A 21339-nucleotide genomic window follows, 5' to 3' on the forward strand; every position below is an offset into this window, starting at 1 on the left:
TTTATAGATGGCATTATCTATTTGACAAAAGCTCAACTTTTTTTATCCTTTCTTTCTAGTCCCTGTGTTCCCAAGAGAATTATGTTATTGACAAAAGGTGAGGGAATTTTTAACATTTGTTTTGGTAACTATCTGACTATCTGATGCTAATAAAAGTTAAAATGTCTTATTAAAATGCCAACAGACTCCAAGACGAGGATGCTAGTAGTACCCAGCAGAGGCGCCAGATATTTAGGTAACAGGAGCGTGTTTTCATGCACTCTTGAAAAATTTGAGCATTTTTTCCTCTATTCTCTCCCTTTTTGTCTCGATTAACTTTTCAAAGTTTTCTTTCTAAATTACAGAGTTAATAAAGATACTTCTGGGAGATCAGCAAATAGCCATCAAAGCAGCACTGAGAATGAGCTGAAGTACTCTGAACCACGACCCTGGAGCAGCACAGATTCAGATAGCTCTCTCCGAAACGTCAAGCCTGCTGTAACCAAAGCCAGCAGCTTCAGTGGAATTTCGGTCTTGACAAGAGGTGATAGTTCTGGAAGCAGCAAAAGCATAGGCAGGCTTTCAAAAACAGGTATAAATATCTGTCTAGCACTGTGCAGTCAAAACATTCCTTTCCCTAATATTATCTTAGCTCTTTGTTTATCATATGGCTTCTGTAATTATCCTAAAATACAAAATTCCTACCAGTGCATTGAGTACCCGCAACATATTTAAGAGATGTAATGTGTTTATTGATATTGGGATTCATTCTCTGTAGGAGAGAGAGATTACAAACATCAATTAAAATAAGAATTCTCTATTGTGTCATAAACTTAATCAGGTTGGTTTAATGAAGTGTCATCTCTTGTTTGAGTGCCCAGAGGTGGTTGGAAATTCTTCGTTGCTTATTTATAATTAAAAGGCATGGTTTCTCACCTGGGATCCTTAACGTTGATTGCATTTTCAGCTAATACTATTAATTATTGATTGCATTTTTTATGATCAAGTTCTTCATTTGCCATTCAAAAAGTGAATAAAATTGCTGAGAAGTTTTTGAGGAATTTAAAAACTGAAGAAAAATAATATGATGTGGTTATTATGAATGAGTGGAAATTTCAATAACATCCTCATTCTCCTAGCTTCTTTGCTTTTAGAGTACATTAGATTTAGGCTCATAACATTTTCTCTTTTCACTTTCACTAACTGGCTTCAATACTAAAGAAGCTCATGTCTCTTTTAGGATCTTTTTAGATCTTTATTTTTATCCCCAAATGAGCATGAAAGTCAACAGAAATGGCTCTCTCTCTTTAGCCTGTTTGGGTTAGCCTAGACATATGGTGTTGTACAGATAACAATTGAAGGGAGAGATGTGTATGAGAAGGTGACAGAGTATTTTTTATCCCTGACTATAGGCAGTGCTTTAGGTTGTTAAGGCTTGTGAATTGGCACTTGTCGCCTTTTTAACCTACAATGTGGATATTAAAAATGTCATAGTGTATATGATAGAATATTGCTAAAGATAGGTAAATTTTATGAATATAAGAAATATGCATATGTACCAAATATGCATTTATTAGAAAAATGGCCACTTAGTCATCATAACAGAAAAAAATTACTCATGAATCATGAGAAAATCATTTGGACATACTGCCAAATTAAAGCATTTTAAGAACATGTACTGTTTATAATCTGTATTATCTTCAGAGATGAAAAGAAATATTTTTTAACTCTTTTAATAGGAAAAAAAGATTTTTTTATGCAGTTTTTGTCATTAGTTATTTTGGCACAACTTAAAATAGAAGTTATCCTTCTGTATACAATATGTATACAGACAATCTGTATAGTGTATCATATTTGTTTATTTCATTCATTGAAGATTAATTCTCCATCCCAGAGCTAACATTTTTATTCAAAACCTAATTAAGTATAGCAACTAGAAGGATGTGCAACTATGACATACACTATCTACTAGGGCTTTGGGGAAAAAAATGGAGGAGAATCGGCAATAGATGTTAGCTCAGAGCCGGCCTTCCTCAGCAAAAAGAGGAGGATTATGGGGCCAGTCCTGTGGCTTAGCGGTTAAGTGCGCGTGCTCCACTACTGGCAGCCCGGGTTCGGATCCCGGGCGCGCACCCACGCACCGCTTCTCTGGCCATGCTGAGGCCGCGTCCCACATACAGCAACTAGAAAGATGTGCAACTACGACATACAACTATCTACTGGGGCTTTGGGGAAGAAAAAAAAGGAGGAGGATTGGCAATAGATGTTAGCTCAGAGCCGGTCTTCCTCAGCAAAAAGAGGAGGATTAGCATGGATGTTAGCTCAGGGCTGATCTCCCTCACAAAAAAAAAGAGGAGGATTAGCATGGATGTTAGCTTAGGGCTGATCTTCCTCAAAAAAAAAAAACAAAAAACCTAATTAAGTATATACATTTTCAAAATCTTTTCCTTTCTTTCATTGTCTCATTATCCACCTTTAGCCATTATACTGAAAGTCAGTGACATTTTCAGTGTCTATGTAATAGAAAGTGAAATAGATGGCAGGCATGAAAGCAGTTAAAAATAAATTATCAAATTAGTTTACTGAATACAGTGGGAAATAGATTTTAAGCTGATGCTAATATAAGTACTTGGAATATTTTTCGATCTATCTTTGTCACTTGATAGATAAAAAATTGAAAGTTGACTTTACATTGTAGGAAGATGCTATGATTATGAACTGAAAATGAAATTCTACAATGAATCTGGACATTTGTTTCTCTTCATAGAGAATTTATCATTTTTGTTATTTCCTACACTACTCTTAATCTTTCTGTGTTCTTTTAGATAAGGGGTTTCTGATATAAGAGTTTTGGGGCATTTGGCTGTGCTAAAAGTTCTTTTTCCTGGGGGAAAATTATAATCTGTATATTCCTAGGTATTAATCTCAAAGGTAAAATGTACATAACTTTGTCCTTTTGGGAATGTGGGTAATGTGCTTTTTGTGGCTGTCTGTGGCTGGTGTTATTATAAACTTGCTTAAGTTGCATGCTTTGGCTGTGACTTTTCTGACAACTTACATGATCAGTTTGCTGTATTAAACTTGTTCATGGTGGGAAGGGGAAGCAAAATTGTACAGTAAATCAAAAATAGCCAATGCTTTTATGTCGTAACTGCATGTTATACAATGTGAATTTTATTGTTACATATTTGAAACCTGCATTTTTATATGAGGTTTAAAAAATCCATATTTTTCATTACTCCTCCCCTAGGTTCTGAGTCTTCTGGTAGTGTAGGGTCATCTACGGGCTCTCTTTCTCACATCCAGCAGCCTCTTCCAGGTACAGCTCTCAGCCAGTCTTCTCATGGCGCACCTGTCGTCTATCCAACTGTCAGCACTCATAGTTCTCTTTCCTTTGATGGTGGCCTAAATGGGCAAGTCGCGTCTCCTAGCACTAGCTTCTTTTTGCTTCCCTTGGAAGCGGCAGGCATACCACCTGGCAGTATTCTGATCAACCCACAAACAGGTTGGTATCCAGAAAAAGGTGTTTATTTCAGTTGAGATATCAGGGATTATCTGAAAATTGAAGAATACACATTAAATGTATTTTCTGTATATGTGTTGTCACCTTTTTATTTTTCATGAGTAATTAGCATTTTCCCTAAACTTTAATAAAACTTTTATGCTAGAAAATGTTAAAAAGACATTTATATCAAAGTATTTTTTCCTTATGACATCCATGACATCATCTTTTAGGATAAAAAATGGCCTAACTATACTTAAAAAAACAATTCATTTCCTAGAAATGAGACAACCACCTCTGAAAGAGTTTTGTTTGATAAAACAATTTTTATCTTGGGGAAAATAGTATCCATTTCTTGAAGAAGGAGAAAGTTAAAGCCTCTTATTCATTATATAATGAAATGAAAAGAACCTGTACGTAATTGTCCTTCTGAATATGGTAATTGTTTTCTACTGAGCAAATGCTAAAGGCATCTTGTTAGTAAAAGAAAATAGGTAGTCATTATGAATTAATATTGACAACACATATTCTTTGCAATTAGATAATAATTTGCATTTATTGAGCATTTACTTTGTGTCATGTGCTGTTAGGTACTTTAAATACGTTATTTATAATCTTTATAAAAACCCTGTTAGGTAGGTGAATCTGCATTTACAGATACAGAAACTGAACCTCAGAGAAATTAAGAAGCTGTAGTTATAATACATTTCATTATGTATATTGGCAAAAATGACCTATATAGAAAATTTGGATTTTTTTAAAAGATCGCAAGAAGTCTTGGTCTCTATTCAAAATAACATAACTCAATCGTTTGATAAGATAATCAAAACAATCTTAAATCATTTGATAACCTTCCTTAAAAATTCACAGACTGGGGCCGGCCCGGTGGCGCAAGCGGTTAAGTGCGCGCGCTCCGCTGCGGCGGCCCGGGGTTCGCTGGTTCGGATCCCGGGCGCGCACCGACGCACTGCTTGGCAAGCCATGCTGTGGCGGCGTCCCATATAAAGTGGAGGAAGATGGGCACAGATGTTAGCCCAGGGCCGTCTTCCTCAGCAAAAAAAGAGGAGGATTGGCGGATGTTAGCACAGGGCTGATCTCCTCATAAAAAAAAAAAAAAAAATTCACAGACTTAGTTGATGTGGTCACATCAGCATGGTAGTAGTTGGGCAAGGTAGATGTAGGTGAGAGTGTCAGGGTCTCTTTGTGTTCCTGAACCTTTCCTTTTGTTTATTGTAGAGAAAACCATGGTGTGGAACTCAATACCTTCAGATTTCATTTGCATCATTTTTTAAGATAAAATATTTGAACATTTGTTTCTATTATAAGAATTGAATTAGCATAAATAACTGACTTCAGAAATTCAGTTTTTACTTAGTAACAGTTATTTTCTTATCCTTCAGTTCTATTATACTACTGAACTTCCTGGAGCAGGATATAAGATAATTTAATATTTTACTTTCTATTATTCTGTTACTTTTTATTCAAAACAGGTTAGTTAATATGTTTTTGGTGACATGCAAGATTCAGTTGAATAGCAAATAGTAGTGAGAAACTGATCAACTTGAAAAAGAATTGCCTTCTTGAGTCCAAAAGTGATCTCTTTGCTTTTTTGAGAGCAGCATTACAACACGTTGAGCTTTTTTCACACAGCCTTTAAGTTACTTTTAAATGTGCTTTCACCCAAATCTTCTCTACCATTTTTTTTCAAAATTATTTAATAATCAATAAATATGCAGCATGACTTGTTTTTAGTTATCTATAACTATCGCATAATTTATGAGGAAACTGATGAAAATAATTTGACTTTGGAGGACTTTTCCCACTTGATAGCAATGGAACAGTGTATTCTTCTCTCCCGAATGTTATTTTATTATATGTCATAAGTTTAAGAAAGAAATTAGAGGTTTACCATAGAAGAAAGGATGTGTTGAAGGCAATTTAAGAAACTATTATTCAGTCAAATTTCTCTTATTTTCTTCTATATTCTTCCCATTCCAAATGAGTATCATAGTCAATGGTCAGTTTATTTTACATAGTCCTTTCTTTTTTCTTTTCTTAAGCATAATCTAGTGTACAGTAAGGAAAAATACTAATCTTTGAATCTATTTATATATACAGTGAAAAAAAGTCTGGAAGAGGTATTCAGATTGTTAACTGTGAGATTATGGGGGGCTTATTTTCTTTTTGATCTCTATTTGTTGGTTATTTTCCCATGATAGAAATATTACTTGTTATAATAAGGAAAAGTTTTTTAGAATATATGTGTATAGAGAGTAAAATTTATTTTGCTTAGTTACTTAAAATATCCTCCCAATAATTAGTAAGCAATAAGAACAAGCCTCAAAATCAGTACTAAAGTTCTGTCTAATTTTATCTCTCATCTATGAATAAAGCTCACTGGAATTAAAAATTATTTTAGAAAATTATTTAGAATTTAAAAATTATAAATTTTATAAAATATATAAATATAAATTTTAGCAAGTTGGAAGTTATAAAATAAGGACATTGCTGTCAACTCCACAATTTGAAATTTGAAGCTGTCAACCATTTTAATTTTCATCTAGTTTTAATTTAGTTAAATATATGCAATGTGGTCTATAAATTAAATATTTCTCACCACCTAACGGAGGCTACTTAATGATTTTGGGGTATCCCGAAGTCAAGCATTTTTTTCCTGAAACTGAAATGTATTATGTTACTACAGGACCACGATCCTGTAATTGAATCCCTTGAGCAAGATGTGTTTTGGAAGAGTTTTTTGGAAAATATAACGTATTATAAAACAACTTCAGTAGGTTCTGGAGTAGCACCTCCATAGTAAAACACTGCAGCAAAATTTTTGAATGTTTACTGTAAGTGGGAAAAATAAAGACTTAATAGCCTCACGTAAGGTCAGACTTTGCTTTCCAAGTTAAGAAAATCTTTTGGTTTTCAAAAACCTGAGGCTTTTGGAATTGTGAATAAGGATTGTAGATATGAGTTGTAGATTGTTAGTGGAATGACCTATTTTCAGTCTCTATTGTAAATTATTTTTTTCTTCCCTTTTTAATTTTTCAGGTCAGCCCTTCATAAACCCAGATGGGAGTCCAGTTGTGTATAATCCTCCTATGACTCAACAACCAGTTAGAACCCAAGTGCCTGGACCTCCACAGCCACCTCTGCCACCCCCACCACCTCAACAACAAGCAGCTAATCACATTTTCTCACAGGTGCACATATCCACGATTACGTAATGCTAAGTTCACCTGCCTTTGCGTATTTGGGACTAAATTCACTAATTATAATTGAGATAGCCCAAGTAAGTATCTCTTAGAACTTTGTATTCTCCACCAGTGATGTCCCACTCACTACTCATAGGAAGAGAGGTTAACTTCAAGGGCTTTTCAGCCAATAAATACAGAACATATATTGGAAGGAAGGGAATTTTGTGTCTCATGGGCTTGTGTGGTGAGTATTTTATCCCTATTTCACGATAGCAAGAAATGGACAATAGGAATAAAAAATAAAAAACTAAGGTTGTTCATTATTCCAATGAGCCAAGTGGGTTGTTTTAAGATTCCACAGATCAGGCAGTCAGAAGAAACTGAGTGGAGTTGCTCAAGTTCTGCAAGGTACTCCCCATCCCACCAACCCTATGAATGATAGAGTTAGAATTCTCAAAAGCACTCTTAATATTTTGAATTTGTATATAAACGTTTAGAGTTTACACATACATTTTCACATTCAGGCTTTTCTCCTAAAGTTGTGTTGTTATCCTTGTAGAATTTGATTTATACTAGTGTAAACTCTTTTACTTTGATTCTGTCTCTTAAAAATTGTGTAACATATTAAAGACAGTTTGTACAGTTAGTTACACCTCTTTTTCCCTATAAGACTATCTAAATATTCCACTGTGAGGAAATATAAATACGTTATATTTTCCAAATAAGGACATGCAGAGTAATTTCTTGTGAAAGAAGTGTGGTGATAAACTTGAATTGGAGAAATTTCATTAGTTTTGCTAAGTTATATCATTTGTATTGCAGGGGTGAAGAAAGTATGAGCAGTTTGATAAAGTTATCAAATATTTTGAAAGTCATGAAAATAATTCTTCCTCTGGCAATTAAGATTCCTAATACTAGGCAAGGCAGTTTATCTAAAGTGGAAGGACTTCTAGGTTTTTGATGCGCTTCTAAGACCATCCAAATGAATTCATTTATGTAGAGGAAATTGTCTCAAAACTATTTCCAAAGACTGCCATATCCACTTCCCAACCCCATTTGATTACATACATTCAGGTACATCTGAGACTGCATAAAATACCCTCCCTGGCCTTCTCTGCCTTGGCTTCACTCAACTTGATTTTGAAGAGCTTCCCTTTCATTTTGCTATCGTGCGGTTGATTTTGCACTGCTGTGTTTTTCACCAGGAACTTTAAAAGACTCATTTGCATTTCGTTTCATTCAGTGGAAATAATGTTAGTCTGGCAGCCTCAAGAAATTCTAAGGGTTTATCCATGGTTATGTATTTCAGATTATTATCTCTTAGAAATACCTTTGATTTAGTTATAAAAGACAATCCTAAGTGAAGGTGTAGGCAGCTTAGTTTAGAAATAGCTGCTGTAATGGACTATAATTTGAAATCTTGAGGTATGCATCAAACTCCATGGCTGATTTTCCTGGCATTGCTTCAAGTGTTTCTGATAATTCATCAGATACAAAAATAAAGAATTGATAAACAAATTGATGAACAATAACTATCTTTTGCACACTGAGATAATCCACCCATGAAATTTCAAATAACCAAATAAGATAATGCCATGGTTTCCAAAGGCTTCAGACGGGCTACATTTCTTGAAACCAGTCACTTTAAGTGGATGTTGTTTTGCAGCCAGTTGCAATATAAGTAGGAAAAGGGAGTGCTAAGGCTTTTTCTTTTCTAAGTGGTGTCAGAATTTCACTTTGATCAGCCAGTCTTCTAGCCCACATTTTTCTCATTCCCGCTTGACACTCTGGCAGACATTCATTTATACCCTTGGTGCTCATAGTACTCTTCTTTCTTTTATTCCCCAGCAGACTAAAGCTTTTGTTTCATCTGACAGTTACATAGTAGGTCAAGTTGTCTGGAAAAAAGTTATGTCTTAATGGTTGTCTGACTTAATAACACATCGAATAGCCTGTACTTGGAAGTTCTAAAGCTGTTGCGCCTCATTTACTTTGATATGTGCTGTCATCCATTAGGAAGCCTGCTAATTTCTAGTCAAGAGGTTAGTGAGGAACCAGTGGCTGCTCTATAGATCTCTCAGCTTTTGTTTTTTTAGTACTTGTACTTTAATTCTAGCTTTTTGGGGGATTCTATGCTAATCTAAGCCTTTTATTTTTTAGAAACTGTTGTGTTGATTTTGTGGTAAAAGTGCAACTCATCATTATACATCTTAGTTGTCATAAGAATTTCTCCTTATTTAGATTACTCCCTTGGCAATCTTATTCATTTAGTTTATTTAGCGTTGTTAAATTACTCTCTTTGGAAGTAGTGTCCAGAGGGAGATTTGCATATATACATTTTAACCAAAAGTAAGAGTTTTCATTAGATAAAACTTACCTGGGTTCCTCCAGTGCGTGCTTACATGGCTGTCTACAGGTCATTTAACTTACCTTAGCCTGACTGCCACCTATAAAGTGGATTATGATAGTCTTTAAGCCAATATGTATATTACCCCTTTGTAATAAACTACATAAATATAAGATTGGGAGACTAAATCAGATGCCATTGTTAGCCTCTTGATGGCCAGCTGTATTCCCTGAGATTTAGAAATGATTACAACATTTTTCATTTTTTAAAACACCTCTCTTTTGAATGCCCCTGGGAAACATAAAACGTTTTTTTTTTTTTTTTCCTGACATACAGGAGTATTTCATGAGTGAAAAAATTTCAAGTAACTAGTTTCTCAGCTCCTAACATGTGCTCTCTCAATAAAAATTTTTAGTTAAAAATTTTTAGTTATAAGAAAAGTGTGTTAATCTTTCTTGTATAAAAGAGATGCGTTTCTGTGTGTGCATGTGCCTGTATGTATGTGTGCGTTGTTCTTCAGGCTGTTATTCTTAATGGTACCCACAGTACATTTTTCTTTGCTAAAATTTAGGCACTTTGGTTCCAAAAGAGTATCTAATCATGCCTTATCAAATAGAGAGGGTAATTGGCATTAATTTATTACTGTCTGATAATAAGAATGAGTGAAGATTTTCTTTTATTATTTATTGTTATATAGCTAAGTAGAGCAGCCCCTTTATCAAACCCAGGAAGTAAGGAGAAATGGTTTTGCTTTTACTGACTTAACCAGGGGTCTTGGTTAGATAATAGGATTTGAAATGTCTCAATTACCTGTTTCAGTGGATCTAATAAAGAAATATTTTTATGAAAAAATTATCTTTCTAATTATGTATTTAAGTATAGACATGTTCTCAAGAATTTTACCATGTAGAATTTCTTCATCTAGCAATGTTTTTGTCATTTCCTATATTGTTCTATTTAAAATGACTTTATAAATGTATTTAAACTATTGCCAAAACAGTGTTCCATTTTATGCAGTTCTTCTAACGTTTGATTCTGACATTAACGTTGTTTGCCAACCTGTTATTTCTTAGCCTGTTCGTCCTCTGCAGTCCTCTTCACAGCCTGTTCAGTACTCTACAGCCCCTTACCCATCCCCGCTCCTGCCAGTCTCACCCTCCCAGCAATACTCCGTGGTACTATATCTCTCTTCACCTCCTGCGTTTCTGTGGGTGGATGTGTGATGAATGCTCATGAATGTGATTATGTGATTTGATCTTTTGTGATTTTTTAAAGTCAGGGATGCATATATACTGAAAAAATATTTCTACCCTGTATTAGAAATAAATTAATTTCTCTTCCTTAAAATATTTGTTATATTGTCTTACTATAGTGATTATATAAACCCTAATTTTTTCCTGAAGATTTATATTTTTGTAATGAAATATATTTTATAATGAAATAATTTTCAGGTTGACTATTCAAATCCTAAGATATTTTAGCTGCTTTTCTCACTAAGGTCAGTGCAGGTCTGTGCAGTCCTGGGGTGGCAGCTGTCATCTGGGTTTAGGCTTTCTGTTCTTTCCCCAGAGCCATAGGTCTGATAGACATAGTACCAGTTATTAGGGTGAATTGGAGCTTACAACTACATAAGACATCCTTCTAAGTATATTTCCAAAGAAGAATATTTCTAGATATTTAATCTGTGACTATAGAGTAATGATACCGCCTTTAATCCAAAGGATGCCCCAAGTTATACCTCTCAATAAGAGCTCAGGTGCTCCACTGCCATGTGTTCTCTGTGTGACCTTCTATAGCTACTAAGCGTATGAGACAACGGTGTCAAGTACCTCCTGCATAGTGCCTAACATGAAATAGGTATTCAATAAATGTTATTTCCTTCTCTTAAAATGAGTCTCCCTAAGAGACTATATACTTTTTTCAATGATGCTGTTATTTTTCAGACTGTATGGCTATCACATTTTGAAATTGCTTTCAACTTAAATTATAAGCTATATCTTAAAATCACTTGACACTTTAGAAACGTTTTGTTTTATTGGGGCTGTTTTTGTTTGAGCTGGGGGTAATCTTATTTATCAGCCTTGGCTCTGAGTGATTTTCAAAAATCACTTCCTGTCTGAAAAAATGAAATTTTGCCAACACTGAAAAGGTTGACAACATTAAAAAGAATAGCATAAAAGCCTCAAAAATGATTAGAGAAATGGCGGATCATTGGAATAAGAAAATGACTCTTTGCCGAGATGACTCTGATGGTGGTGATAGTTACAGTATCTCTTTTTAAAATATTTGGTCATATTACTTTGTAATTACAGATAGTGGGTATATTTAGGTATATTTTTCCCTTTTGAAACTATTCATTGAATTAAGTGAATAGTGCTGGAGTGTATCAGAGCAACCATTTGGGAAAAGTAAAACCATATATTTTCAATCATTAAATCAGGTTTTCCTTTTTCAATCCCTTATCTTCTCCATTGCCTTAATTTACTTTGCAAAAACCAGCAGACTATAGAAATGGCAGGCATCTCAGCTCTGATCTGACAACTTAATTGCCACAATTTTTTAAGTAATCTTTTTTCAAAATTTTCCTTTTAACAAAATGTGGTATATATATCGCTGTCAATCTGTGGCTCCTTGGGAGCAGAGGAATGCCATTTTAACCCCATTATTGTCATTTCACTGATATTATCTAGGCTAGTCAGAACTGGCCCTTATGCTGTTGAATCAGAGAAAAATTTGTCGGATGGCATATAAATTATAACCCTGTTTTGGCTGGGCACCATTGCCTGCTCACCAAGTAGCAAAAGCAGTAGGAAACTGTCATTTGGATTACATTTGTCTAACATCTGACTTAAGGAACAGACTGGAAAACACTAGGGAAGAATAGAATTTATTGCCAAATTATTCTTGAGACATTAGAGAGCAGACCAGGGTGGGTGGATTTTTTGTATGTTATTTAATTTCTGCTAGTATATTTGATTGGTAGGTATGATAGGAGTTACAGAGATGCATAGGACCTGAATCTTGCCCTCTAGGAAGAGAGACGTTGATTTAAAGTGAAGAGTAATTAGTACTGTGCCTTGCTAGTTACCTGGTCTTTGAAGTCCTTTCAGAAAATGTTGATTGTATAATATGAAAGTGTCCAGTTTCACTTCCACATCCTAATGTGCCTTTAATCTTCATTTAAATGTGTCTTTTCATTTTTTATTGTGAAATTTTGTTACAGTTAACTCTTCTCTGCATGCTATACATTTCCATTAGATATATTTTATAAGTAGTTTATATAGAGAACATTGTGATGTGCCTACCTTTGTGCCTTCGAGTTCTAATTTTCTTGAAGCTGTTCTTATTATTAATCATGTCTGTTGTAGATGTATGATTTCTGTATACATATATTTTTCTTTGATAAGTTTGGTCTACATATGGAAGGCTTGCTGATTTCTGACTTTTCCCTTTTTTAGCAGGACAACCTTGGGTCTCAGTTTAGCCACATGAGTCTTGCCCGCCAGCCATCTGCGGATGGCTCTGACCCTCATGCCACCATGTTCCAGTCCACTGTTGTTCTTCAGTCCCCACAGCAGTCTGGTTATATCGTGACAGCAGCCCCTCCACCACCACCACCACCTCCGCCTCCTCCTCCCCTACCTCCAGGGCAGCCAGTCCCTACTGCTGGCTATTCTGCCTCTGGTCATCCTATCAGCCAGCCTGTGCTCCAGCAGCAGGGATATATTCAACAGCCCTCACCACAGGTACATTGATTTTTCATCTTTTCTATCCCATGGAAGCTTCTCATTTAAAATCAGTTTTTAACTGTAGAGAGTTTATTTTTAATTTCACACCATGGAGAGAGTTTGTAAGAATGTGTAAACAAAGCTTGTTGTCATCTTCCCTTCTCTGGAAATTTTCTAGTGCGTGCTAGGCAACCACATGGTTGACTTCATATGAAGGTAGACACTTCAACTGGATGATTAAACTATGTGACCTTTGACTTTCCTTCTGACTCTGAGAGGTTTGTTTGTTTTAATTACCTTAAGAGAAACACAATAAGGTAAATGCACTATAAATTAAATGATGCATTTCAAGTAAAAATAGATCAGTTTGGGAAGAATTAACATCTTAACAGGGGGCTGGCCCCATGGCGTAGGGGTTAAGTGCACACGCTCTGCTGCTGGCGGCCTGGGTTCGGATCCTAGGCGTGCACTGACGCACCGCTTGTCAGGCCATGCTGTGGTGGCGTCCCACATAAAGTGGAGGAAGATAGGCATGGATGTTAGCCCAGGGCCAGTCTTCCTCAACAAAAAGAGGAGGACTGTCATGGATGTGAGTTCAGGGCTGATCTTCCTCACAAAAAAAAAAAAATCTTAACACTATTGAATCTTCCAATGCAAAAACATGTTATCTCTCTTCAGTTACTTAGATCTTTAATTTTTCTTAACAGTATTTTGTAGTTTTCATTATACAAGTATTACATATATTTTATTAAATATATAGTATTTAATGTTTTTAAATGATATTCTAAGGGAGATTATTTTTAAATTTCACTTTCTATTTGCTAAGTGCTAGTATGTAGAAATAAAGTTGATTTTTGTATATTAATCTTGTATCCTGTGGAGTTTCTAAATTCACTATTCTAGTACTTGTTTGTAGACTGCTTAGGATTTTCTATATAGATCATTTCTACATACATTGTCCTTTCCAATCTATATGCATTTATTTCTTTTTCTTGCCTTATTTTATTAGCTAGGAGCACCAATGTTGAATATACTCAGAACCCAAAAGGCAGAAGTAAAATCCCTAGAATCCATGTATTAACTTAAAAAAAAAGTTTTGAGAGTACGTGTTCTTCCCTTGTTTCCAGTCTTAGGGGAAGCATTCCGTCTTTCATTGTTAACTGTGATATTATCTGTGGGTTTTTGTACATGCCCTCTATCAGGTTGAGGGAATTCTCTTCTATTTCTGGTTTGCTGAGTCTTTACCATGAATGGGTATTAAATCTTGTGAAATGTTTTTCTGCATCTATTGGTAAATAGAGGTGTTGTGATTTTTTTTCCCCCCTTTCCTCTACTAATATAGTGAATTATGTTGACTGATTTTGAATGTTAAACTAACCTTTCTTTCTGGAACATACCCTACTTGCTCATGATATCTTTTTTACATATTGCTGGATACAGTTTGTTAATATTTTCTTAAGGATTTTTGCATGTATGTTCATGAAGCATATTGGTCTGTAGTTGGCTCGTAATGTCTTTTTCAGGTTGTAGTATCAGAGTAGTACTGGCCTCAAAATGAGTTGGATATTGTTCCCTCCTTTTTTTCTTTTTTTTTTTTTAATTTTATTTTATTTATTTTTTCCCCCAAAGCCCCAGTAGATAGTTGTATGTCATAGCTGCACGGGGCCGGCCCCCCCCCTTTATTTTCTAAAAGAATTTGTATAGGATTGATATTATTTCTTCTTAAATGTTTGCTAGAATTCACTAATGAATCCATCTGGACCTGGAGTTTTTTTGTGGGGAAGATTTTAAAATTACGTATTCAATTTCTCAGTGGATAGAGGTATTCCAATTTCCTTTTTCTTTTTGGATCAGATTGGGTAGTTTGTTTCAATTTCATTTATGTTGTCAAGTTTATTGGCATAAAGTTGCTCATAATATACCCTTGTTATACTTTTAATATCTTTAGGATCTATAGTGGTATCACTTCTGTAATTCCTGATATTGGTAATTTCAGTCTTCTCTCTTCTTTTTCCTTTGTTAGTTTAACTAGAGATTTATCAATTCTCTTGATGTTCTTAAAAAAAACCAACTCAGGGTTTCATTAATTTTATTATTCATTTTCTGTTTCAACTATTTCTGCTTTTATCATTATTTTCTTCCTTCTACTTATTTTAGGTTTAATTTGCTTCTTGTTTCTAGCTTCTTAGGTAGAAGCATAGATCATTGATTTTAGATTATTCATCTTTTCTAATATAAGCACCATTTTAGCTCCGTTCCACAGATTTGGATATGTTGTGTTTTGTTCTCATTTAGTTCAAAATATTTTCTCTCTTTTTTTGTGTGTGACTTTTTTGACCCATGATTTATTTAGAAGTGTGTTGTTTAATTTCCAAATATCTAGGGGCTTTCTAGATACCTTATTGTCATTGATTTCTATTTTAATTCTGTGTCGTCAGGGATCCTACTCTAAGATTTCACTGTTTTGTAATCTGTTGAGTCTTAGATTATGTCCCAGCATGTAGTGTCTTGGGGGATGATCCATGTGTACTTGAAAAAAATTTGTATTCTATCATTTTAGTGTTTTGTGGCTTTTTGTTTTTTCATTTCTCGAAATTGGGATATAGTTTACATAACATAAAATTAACCATTTTTAAGTGAAAAATTCAGTGACATTTAGTACATTCACAATGTTGTGCTACCACCACCTTTCTCTAATTCCAAAACATTTTCATCACCCCAAAAGAAAACTCTGTACCCATTAAGCAGTTGCTACCTGTTCCTCCCACCCTTCTAGCCTCTGGCTGCCACTAATCTGCCTTCTGTCTCTATGTTTACCTATTCTGGATACTTCATATTAATGGAATCATGCAGTATGTTAACTTCTGTGTCTGGCTTCTTTAACTTAACATAGTGCTTCAGGATTAATCCATGTTGTAGCATGTATCAGCATTTCTCACAGTGTCTGAAGAATATGCCATTGTATGTATATACCACAATTTGTTCATCTTTTCAACTATTGATGGATTTGCAATCAAATCCATCTTTTTCCACCCACTGCCTATTGTGAATAGTGCTGTTATGAACGTGTAGGTACATGTATTTGTTCGAGTATCTGTTTTCATTTCTTTGGGTATATACCTAGGAGAAGAATTGCTGGATCATATGGTAATTCTGTTTAACTTTTTGAGGAACTGCCAAACTGTTTTCTACCTTGTCTGGACCATTTTATATTTCCACCTGCAATATAGAAAGGTTCTAATTTCTCTTCATCCTTGCCAGCACTTGTTATTTACCTTTTATTATTGTTATTATTACTATTATTACTATAGCCATCCTGTGGATGTGAAATGGGAATCTCATTATGCTTTTGACTTGCATTTTTCTAATGATTAGTGATGTTGATGATCTTTTCATGTGCTTGTTGGCCATTGTACATCTTCTTTGGAGAGATACCTATTTAAGTCCTTTTGGATCCCAGGTGCGCACTATCGCACTGCTTGTCAAGCCGTGCCGTGGCGGTGTCCCATATAAAGTAGAGGAAGATGGGCACGCATGTTAGTTCAGGGCCAATCTTCCTCGGCAAAAAGAGGAGGAGTGGCATTGGATGTTGGCTCAGGGCTGATCTTCCTCACAAAAAAAAGTCCTTTGCCTATTTGTAATCAGATTGTTTGTCTTTTTGTTGCTGAGTTGTAAGAGTTCTTCATGTATTCTGGGTACTAGACCCTTATCAGATGTGTGATTTGCAAATATTTTACCCATTCTGTAGGTTGTCTTTTCACTTTTTTTTTTTCTTTGCTGAGGAAGATTTGCCCTGAGCTAACTTCTGTGCCAATCATCCTCTATTTTTTAGTATGTGAGCCACCAGCATAGCATGGCTGCCAACAGAGCAGTGTAGGTCTGCGCCTGGGAACTGAACCTCAGCCACTGAAGCGGAGCATGCTGAACTTAACCACTAGGCCACCAGGCTGGCCCTTCACTTTCTTGATGATGTCTTTAATGCACCAAAGTTTTTTAATTTTGATGAAGTCCACTTTATCCATTTTTTCATTTTGTTGCTCCTGCTTTTGGTGTCATATCTAAGAATCCGTTGCTAAATCCAGGGTCATGAAGATTTATCACTTTGTTTTCTTCTAAGAGTTTTATGGCTTCATCTCCTAAATTTAGGTCATTTATCCATTTTGAGTTAATTTTTATATATGATATGAGGTAAGGGTCCAACTTCATTCTTTTGCATATGTATATCTATTCGTTCCAGCATCATTTGCTGAAGACACTATTCTCTTCCCATTGAGTAGTATTGGTACCCTTGTTGAATGTCAGTTGACCATAAATGTAAGAGTTTATTTCTGGAATCCCACTTGTAAACTGTTCTATATTTCTTTCTTTATGCCAATACTACACTGTTTTATTACTGTACCTTTGTAGTAAGTTTTAAAATCCGGAAGTGTGAGTCCTCCAACCTTGTTCTTCTTTTTCAGGATTGTTTTGGCTATTCGAGTCTTTTGTGATTCCCTATGAATTTGGGGATCAAATTTTCCATTTCTGCAAAAGAGGCCATTGGAATTTGGATAGGGCTTGCATTGAATCTGTAGATTGCTTTAGGTATTATTGCTATCTTAACAATACTAAGTCTTCCAATCCTACATGGAATGTCTTTCAATTTACTTAGGACATCTTTAATTTCTTTCATATTGTATTGTTTTTGCATTTAGTATTCTCTAAATGTCAATTGAGTCAATGTGGTTGATAGTATCTTGCAAATTTTTTATGTCCTTATGTAATTTTTGTCCGATTCTATTAATGAATGATAGTGGATTTGTCTATTTCTCCCTTAAATTCTGTCATTTTTATAGTATTTGAACCTGTATTAAATAACTTAAATTTATCATATCTTCCTGTTATATTGATTCATCATTATGAAATGTTTTTCTCCGTCTCTAATACTATTTCCTGTCTTGAAACTTATTTTATCTATCGTTGGTATAGTGACTTCAGCATTCTTTTAATTAACATTTAAACGGTATGTCTTTTTTCATCCTCTTATTTGCAACCTTTGTATTTAAAGTGTGTCTTTTACATACAGTATATAGTTGGTTTTTGCTGTTTTACCCAGTCTGACTGGAGTATCTAGTTCTTTTATCTGTAATATATCTATGGACATGGTTAGATGTAGGTATGTCTCATTGCTATTTGTTTTTCATTTGTCCTATCTGTATTTTATTCCTATCTGCTTCCTTTCCTGCCTTTTATATTTTTTGAACTCCTTTAATGTTCTATTTTATTTCTTCTGTTGCCTTTTTATCTACAGCTCTTTGAATCTCGTATTTGTGTGATTTCTTTAGGGACTATAATATGTATCTTTAGCTTATCACAGTCTACTTGGAGTTCATACAAAACTGCAAGTAAAATATGCTAGTCATGTTAACAGTATAATTCCATTTACCCTCTCTCCATTGTTTGTGCTATTGTTGTCGTATATATTGCATGTATATATATTATAAACAAACAGTATTGTTATAATTTTTGCCTAATACAGTAAAGACTACTACAGTAAATTTAGGAGATTCTTGGCTTATAACTGAATAGACGTTCTGTGCTTGGCTGGTTTCCAGATGAAATGGGCGCTCTTTAAGATCTCCACAGATCTCTGTTCTTTTATTTATTTTTTTTTTTTTTAATTTTTTGTTTATTGCAGTAACATTGGTTTATAACATTGTAAAAATTTCAGGTGTACATCATTGTACTTCTATTTATGCATAGATTACATCATGTTCACCACCAAAATACTAATTACAAGATCTCTGTTCTTTTAGAAGTAACACACTCAGAAGAGCAGAACCTAAGAGAACCCATGAACCTAATAAAGTTAACTTAACACATACTTCTATATCACTGGAATAATTGTTTGTTTTAGACCCCAATAGGTCAGATTACTTTAAGAGAAGTTCACAACTGATATAAATAGCTCTGGCAGAAAAAATAAATCAAGCTAGCTTTATTGGCATTTTTTTCCCAGCTTTGTTAAGTTATAACTGACAAATAAAATTTATATTGGCATTTTAATTTGCATTAGAAATATGAGAAAAATTAAAGAATGGAACTAGTGCAGCTGTCCATTAGTGTGGGAATTGATAAACTGACTTATTTATACAATGATTGCTATTCAGCAGTTAAATTGAATGAGCCAATGATACATGTTTTCACCAAGATAAGTCCCAAAAACAATGTTAACTGCAAAATTAGTTGCATGAAGTTATATATAGCAGAAGTTTAAAAACATTTATAGGAATGATATACACCAATTACAGGATGATGTTTTTTCTGTGGAATATAGAGCAAAGGAATATTGGAGTCCTTTAGCTATTTCAGTAATGTTTGGTTTTGTAAGAGAGAAAAATCTGAAACAACTATGGCCAAAAAATTAAAATCTACTATGGGGCCAGCCCGGTGGTGTAGTTAGTGGTTAAGTTGGTGTGCTCCGCTTCAGTGGCCCCTTCACAGGTTCAGCTCCCCAGCACAGACCTACACACCATTCATCAAACCATGCTGTGGTGGCATCACACATACAAAATAGAGGAAGATTGGCATAGATGTTAGCTCAGTGACAGTCTTCCTCAGGCAAAAAGAGGAAGATGGGCAACAGATGTTAGCTCAGTGACAGTCTTCCTCAGGCAAAAAAAGGAAGATGGGCAACAGATGTTAGCTCAGGGCCAGTCTTCCTCACCAAACAAAACAAAAACAAAACAAAACAATCTACTAAATCTGATTGGGCATACAGTATTGATAGGTGTCTTTTGTTATGTATATTGTATGTTTGAATTTTTTTTTAATTTTTTAGTTAAATGTAAAGCTAAGAAAATCAGTTTTCAGATTGTTAGTGTTGGAAAGAGTTATTATTCATTACACTCTGACGTTTCTCGCAGAAAAAAATTTCTATTGCAAGTAAAATTGATGTTTTTCTGTCAATACTTATCCTAGATGACAGCCTGTTACTGTGCTCCAGGCCACTATCACTCCAGTCAACCTCAGTATCGCCCAGTCCCTTCTGTCCATTACAGTTCGCATCTAAACCAACCACTGCCACAGCCTGCACAGCAGACAGGTGAGTAGTAGTTCTAAGGTCATGAATTCTTAGCTGTGGGTATTGCTTTTTTTCGTCCTGCTTTATTTCAGTCTTACTATTAAGATACTGTCACACTCACTCTATCAAGGGTCTCAAATATGTGAATACATATGGATATGCAAACCAGTGAGATTAAAAGAGTGAGCAAATCTTAGTACCCGTCAGGATATACCACACTGTCGGGTTTGTATGCTAAAGGGTTGGGAACCATAATGAGAAGATTGTACCAGGTGGAGCAGTGTGGTGAGCAGCTTCCTGGTGCTCACTGCCATTATAGTTGAAACCTTCTTTGGAGCCTGGTAATTCACCTGTGGTAACAGCAAAAGAGAGGCAAGGCAAGTTGGGATGTCTCCTGAACAGCTAACAAAAGCAAGGATCAAAACAACCCTTGATGGAGAACACTAGCCTAGTGAGATGTTTTGATGTCTTAGTCTCAGTAGGAATGCCTTCAAAAGGAATGGTGTTCTTACACATCTTTTATGTGTTTTTTCAATTTGTTGGTTGTATAGTGACAGATATTTAAACCAAATGCAATCTAATACTAGACATATCAAACATACTAAAACTCAAAAGGTTATTTTCCTTTTGCCCCTTTCAAATTTTCTTTAAGCATTCAATGAAAACTGTGATCTCAGTGTAAACAGCTATCTTACTAATTTTACTGAAATTATTTCTCTCTGTGCTTCCCACCTAGATGTGTACTTCTGCCCCAGATGTTTAATAAGGTATTTTTTCAGACTTTCATAACTCTAGGTATTAAAGTAAAATTTTTATTGGTTTCTTTGGAGCCTTTTGAGCAGCTTGTCACCAGTGGAGGCTCTCAATCTATGTCAGTATGACTCACTGAGGCCACATAACCCCCTCCCTCCTCTTAGGCAGTTTCTCGCTCTTGATATTGTATGGAGCTCTTAAGGGGTACTGCAACTTCAAGGGAAAGACGTCTGCCCTGGGCAATCTGATGAGAAGTGTTCGCTTGTGCAGTCTTCAGTGATCATTGTGACTCACCAGCTTCCTTCACCAGATATGATTCTTACTTATCACCCCTGCGAGGGAATTTCCAGGTTCTTAATCTATAGCTCCTAGGGGTTGTCTTATACGTAGTATGTAGGTTCTTCCATTGTTTGTATTATCGTATGTGTGACAAATGTTCTTCCAAAGGATGTTGAGTACAAACATTGGTCATTTTAACCAACTTAGAATTTGTCCTCTGTCTCAAATATGACTCCCTTTACTTTCAGGTTTTCCTCAAGTTTAATAACACAGTCCACTTTAAATAATGTAATATAGATGCTCTAATTTTGAAAGGCATCGAAAGTTGTTCTTTATTTGTGGGAACATTGGTCATGACACTGCTCACTTTAAATACATTGTTATTTTATTCTAATAGAAATTACTGTCTGAGTTTTCCAGGGCCTCAATGACTGACTTTTCATATTGCTTTTGTCTTGATTTTTTTCTTCCAAAATTATAATACA

At 35.0% G+C, this 21339-nt stretch overlaps 1 protein-coding gene across 11 annotated transcripts in view; it reads left to right on the top strand.

Annotated features, from left to right (window-relative positions):
• R3HDM1 (R3H domain containing 1) overlaps nt 1-21339 on the top strand; it is a 181945-nt gene that overhangs the window by 105146 nt on the left and 55460 nt on the right. For 6 of the 11 annotated variants that reach the window (XM_058548881.1, XM_058548872.1, XM_058548876.1 and 3 more), the window contains 7 exons: nt 60-97; nt 185-235; nt 345-571; nt 3230-3484; nt 6539-6690; nt 12490-12777; nt 19720-19843. In XM_058548881.1, the coding sequence (XP_058404864.1) occupies nt 60-97; nt 185-235; nt 345-571; nt 3230-3484; nt 6539-6690; nt 12490-12777; nt 19720-19843 (1135 nt within the window). Of the gene's footprint in view, nt 1-59; nt 98-184; nt 236-344; nt 572-3229; nt 3485-6538; nt 6691-10104; nt 10207-12489; nt 12778-19719; nt 19844-21339 lie in introns of all 11 variants that reach the window. The other 5 variants (XM_058548878.1, XM_058548879.1, XM_058548883.1 and 2 more) reach the window with 4 other exon arrangements.

The sequence above is a fragment of the Diceros bicornis genome, chromosome 10, assembly GCF_020826845.1.
Source record: "Diceros bicornis minor isolate mBicDic1 chromosome 10, mDicBic1.mat.cur, whole genome shotgun sequence".
NCBI classification, from domain to species: Eukaryota; Metazoa; Chordata; class Mammalia; order Perissodactyla; family Rhinocerotidae; genus Diceros; species Diceros bicornis.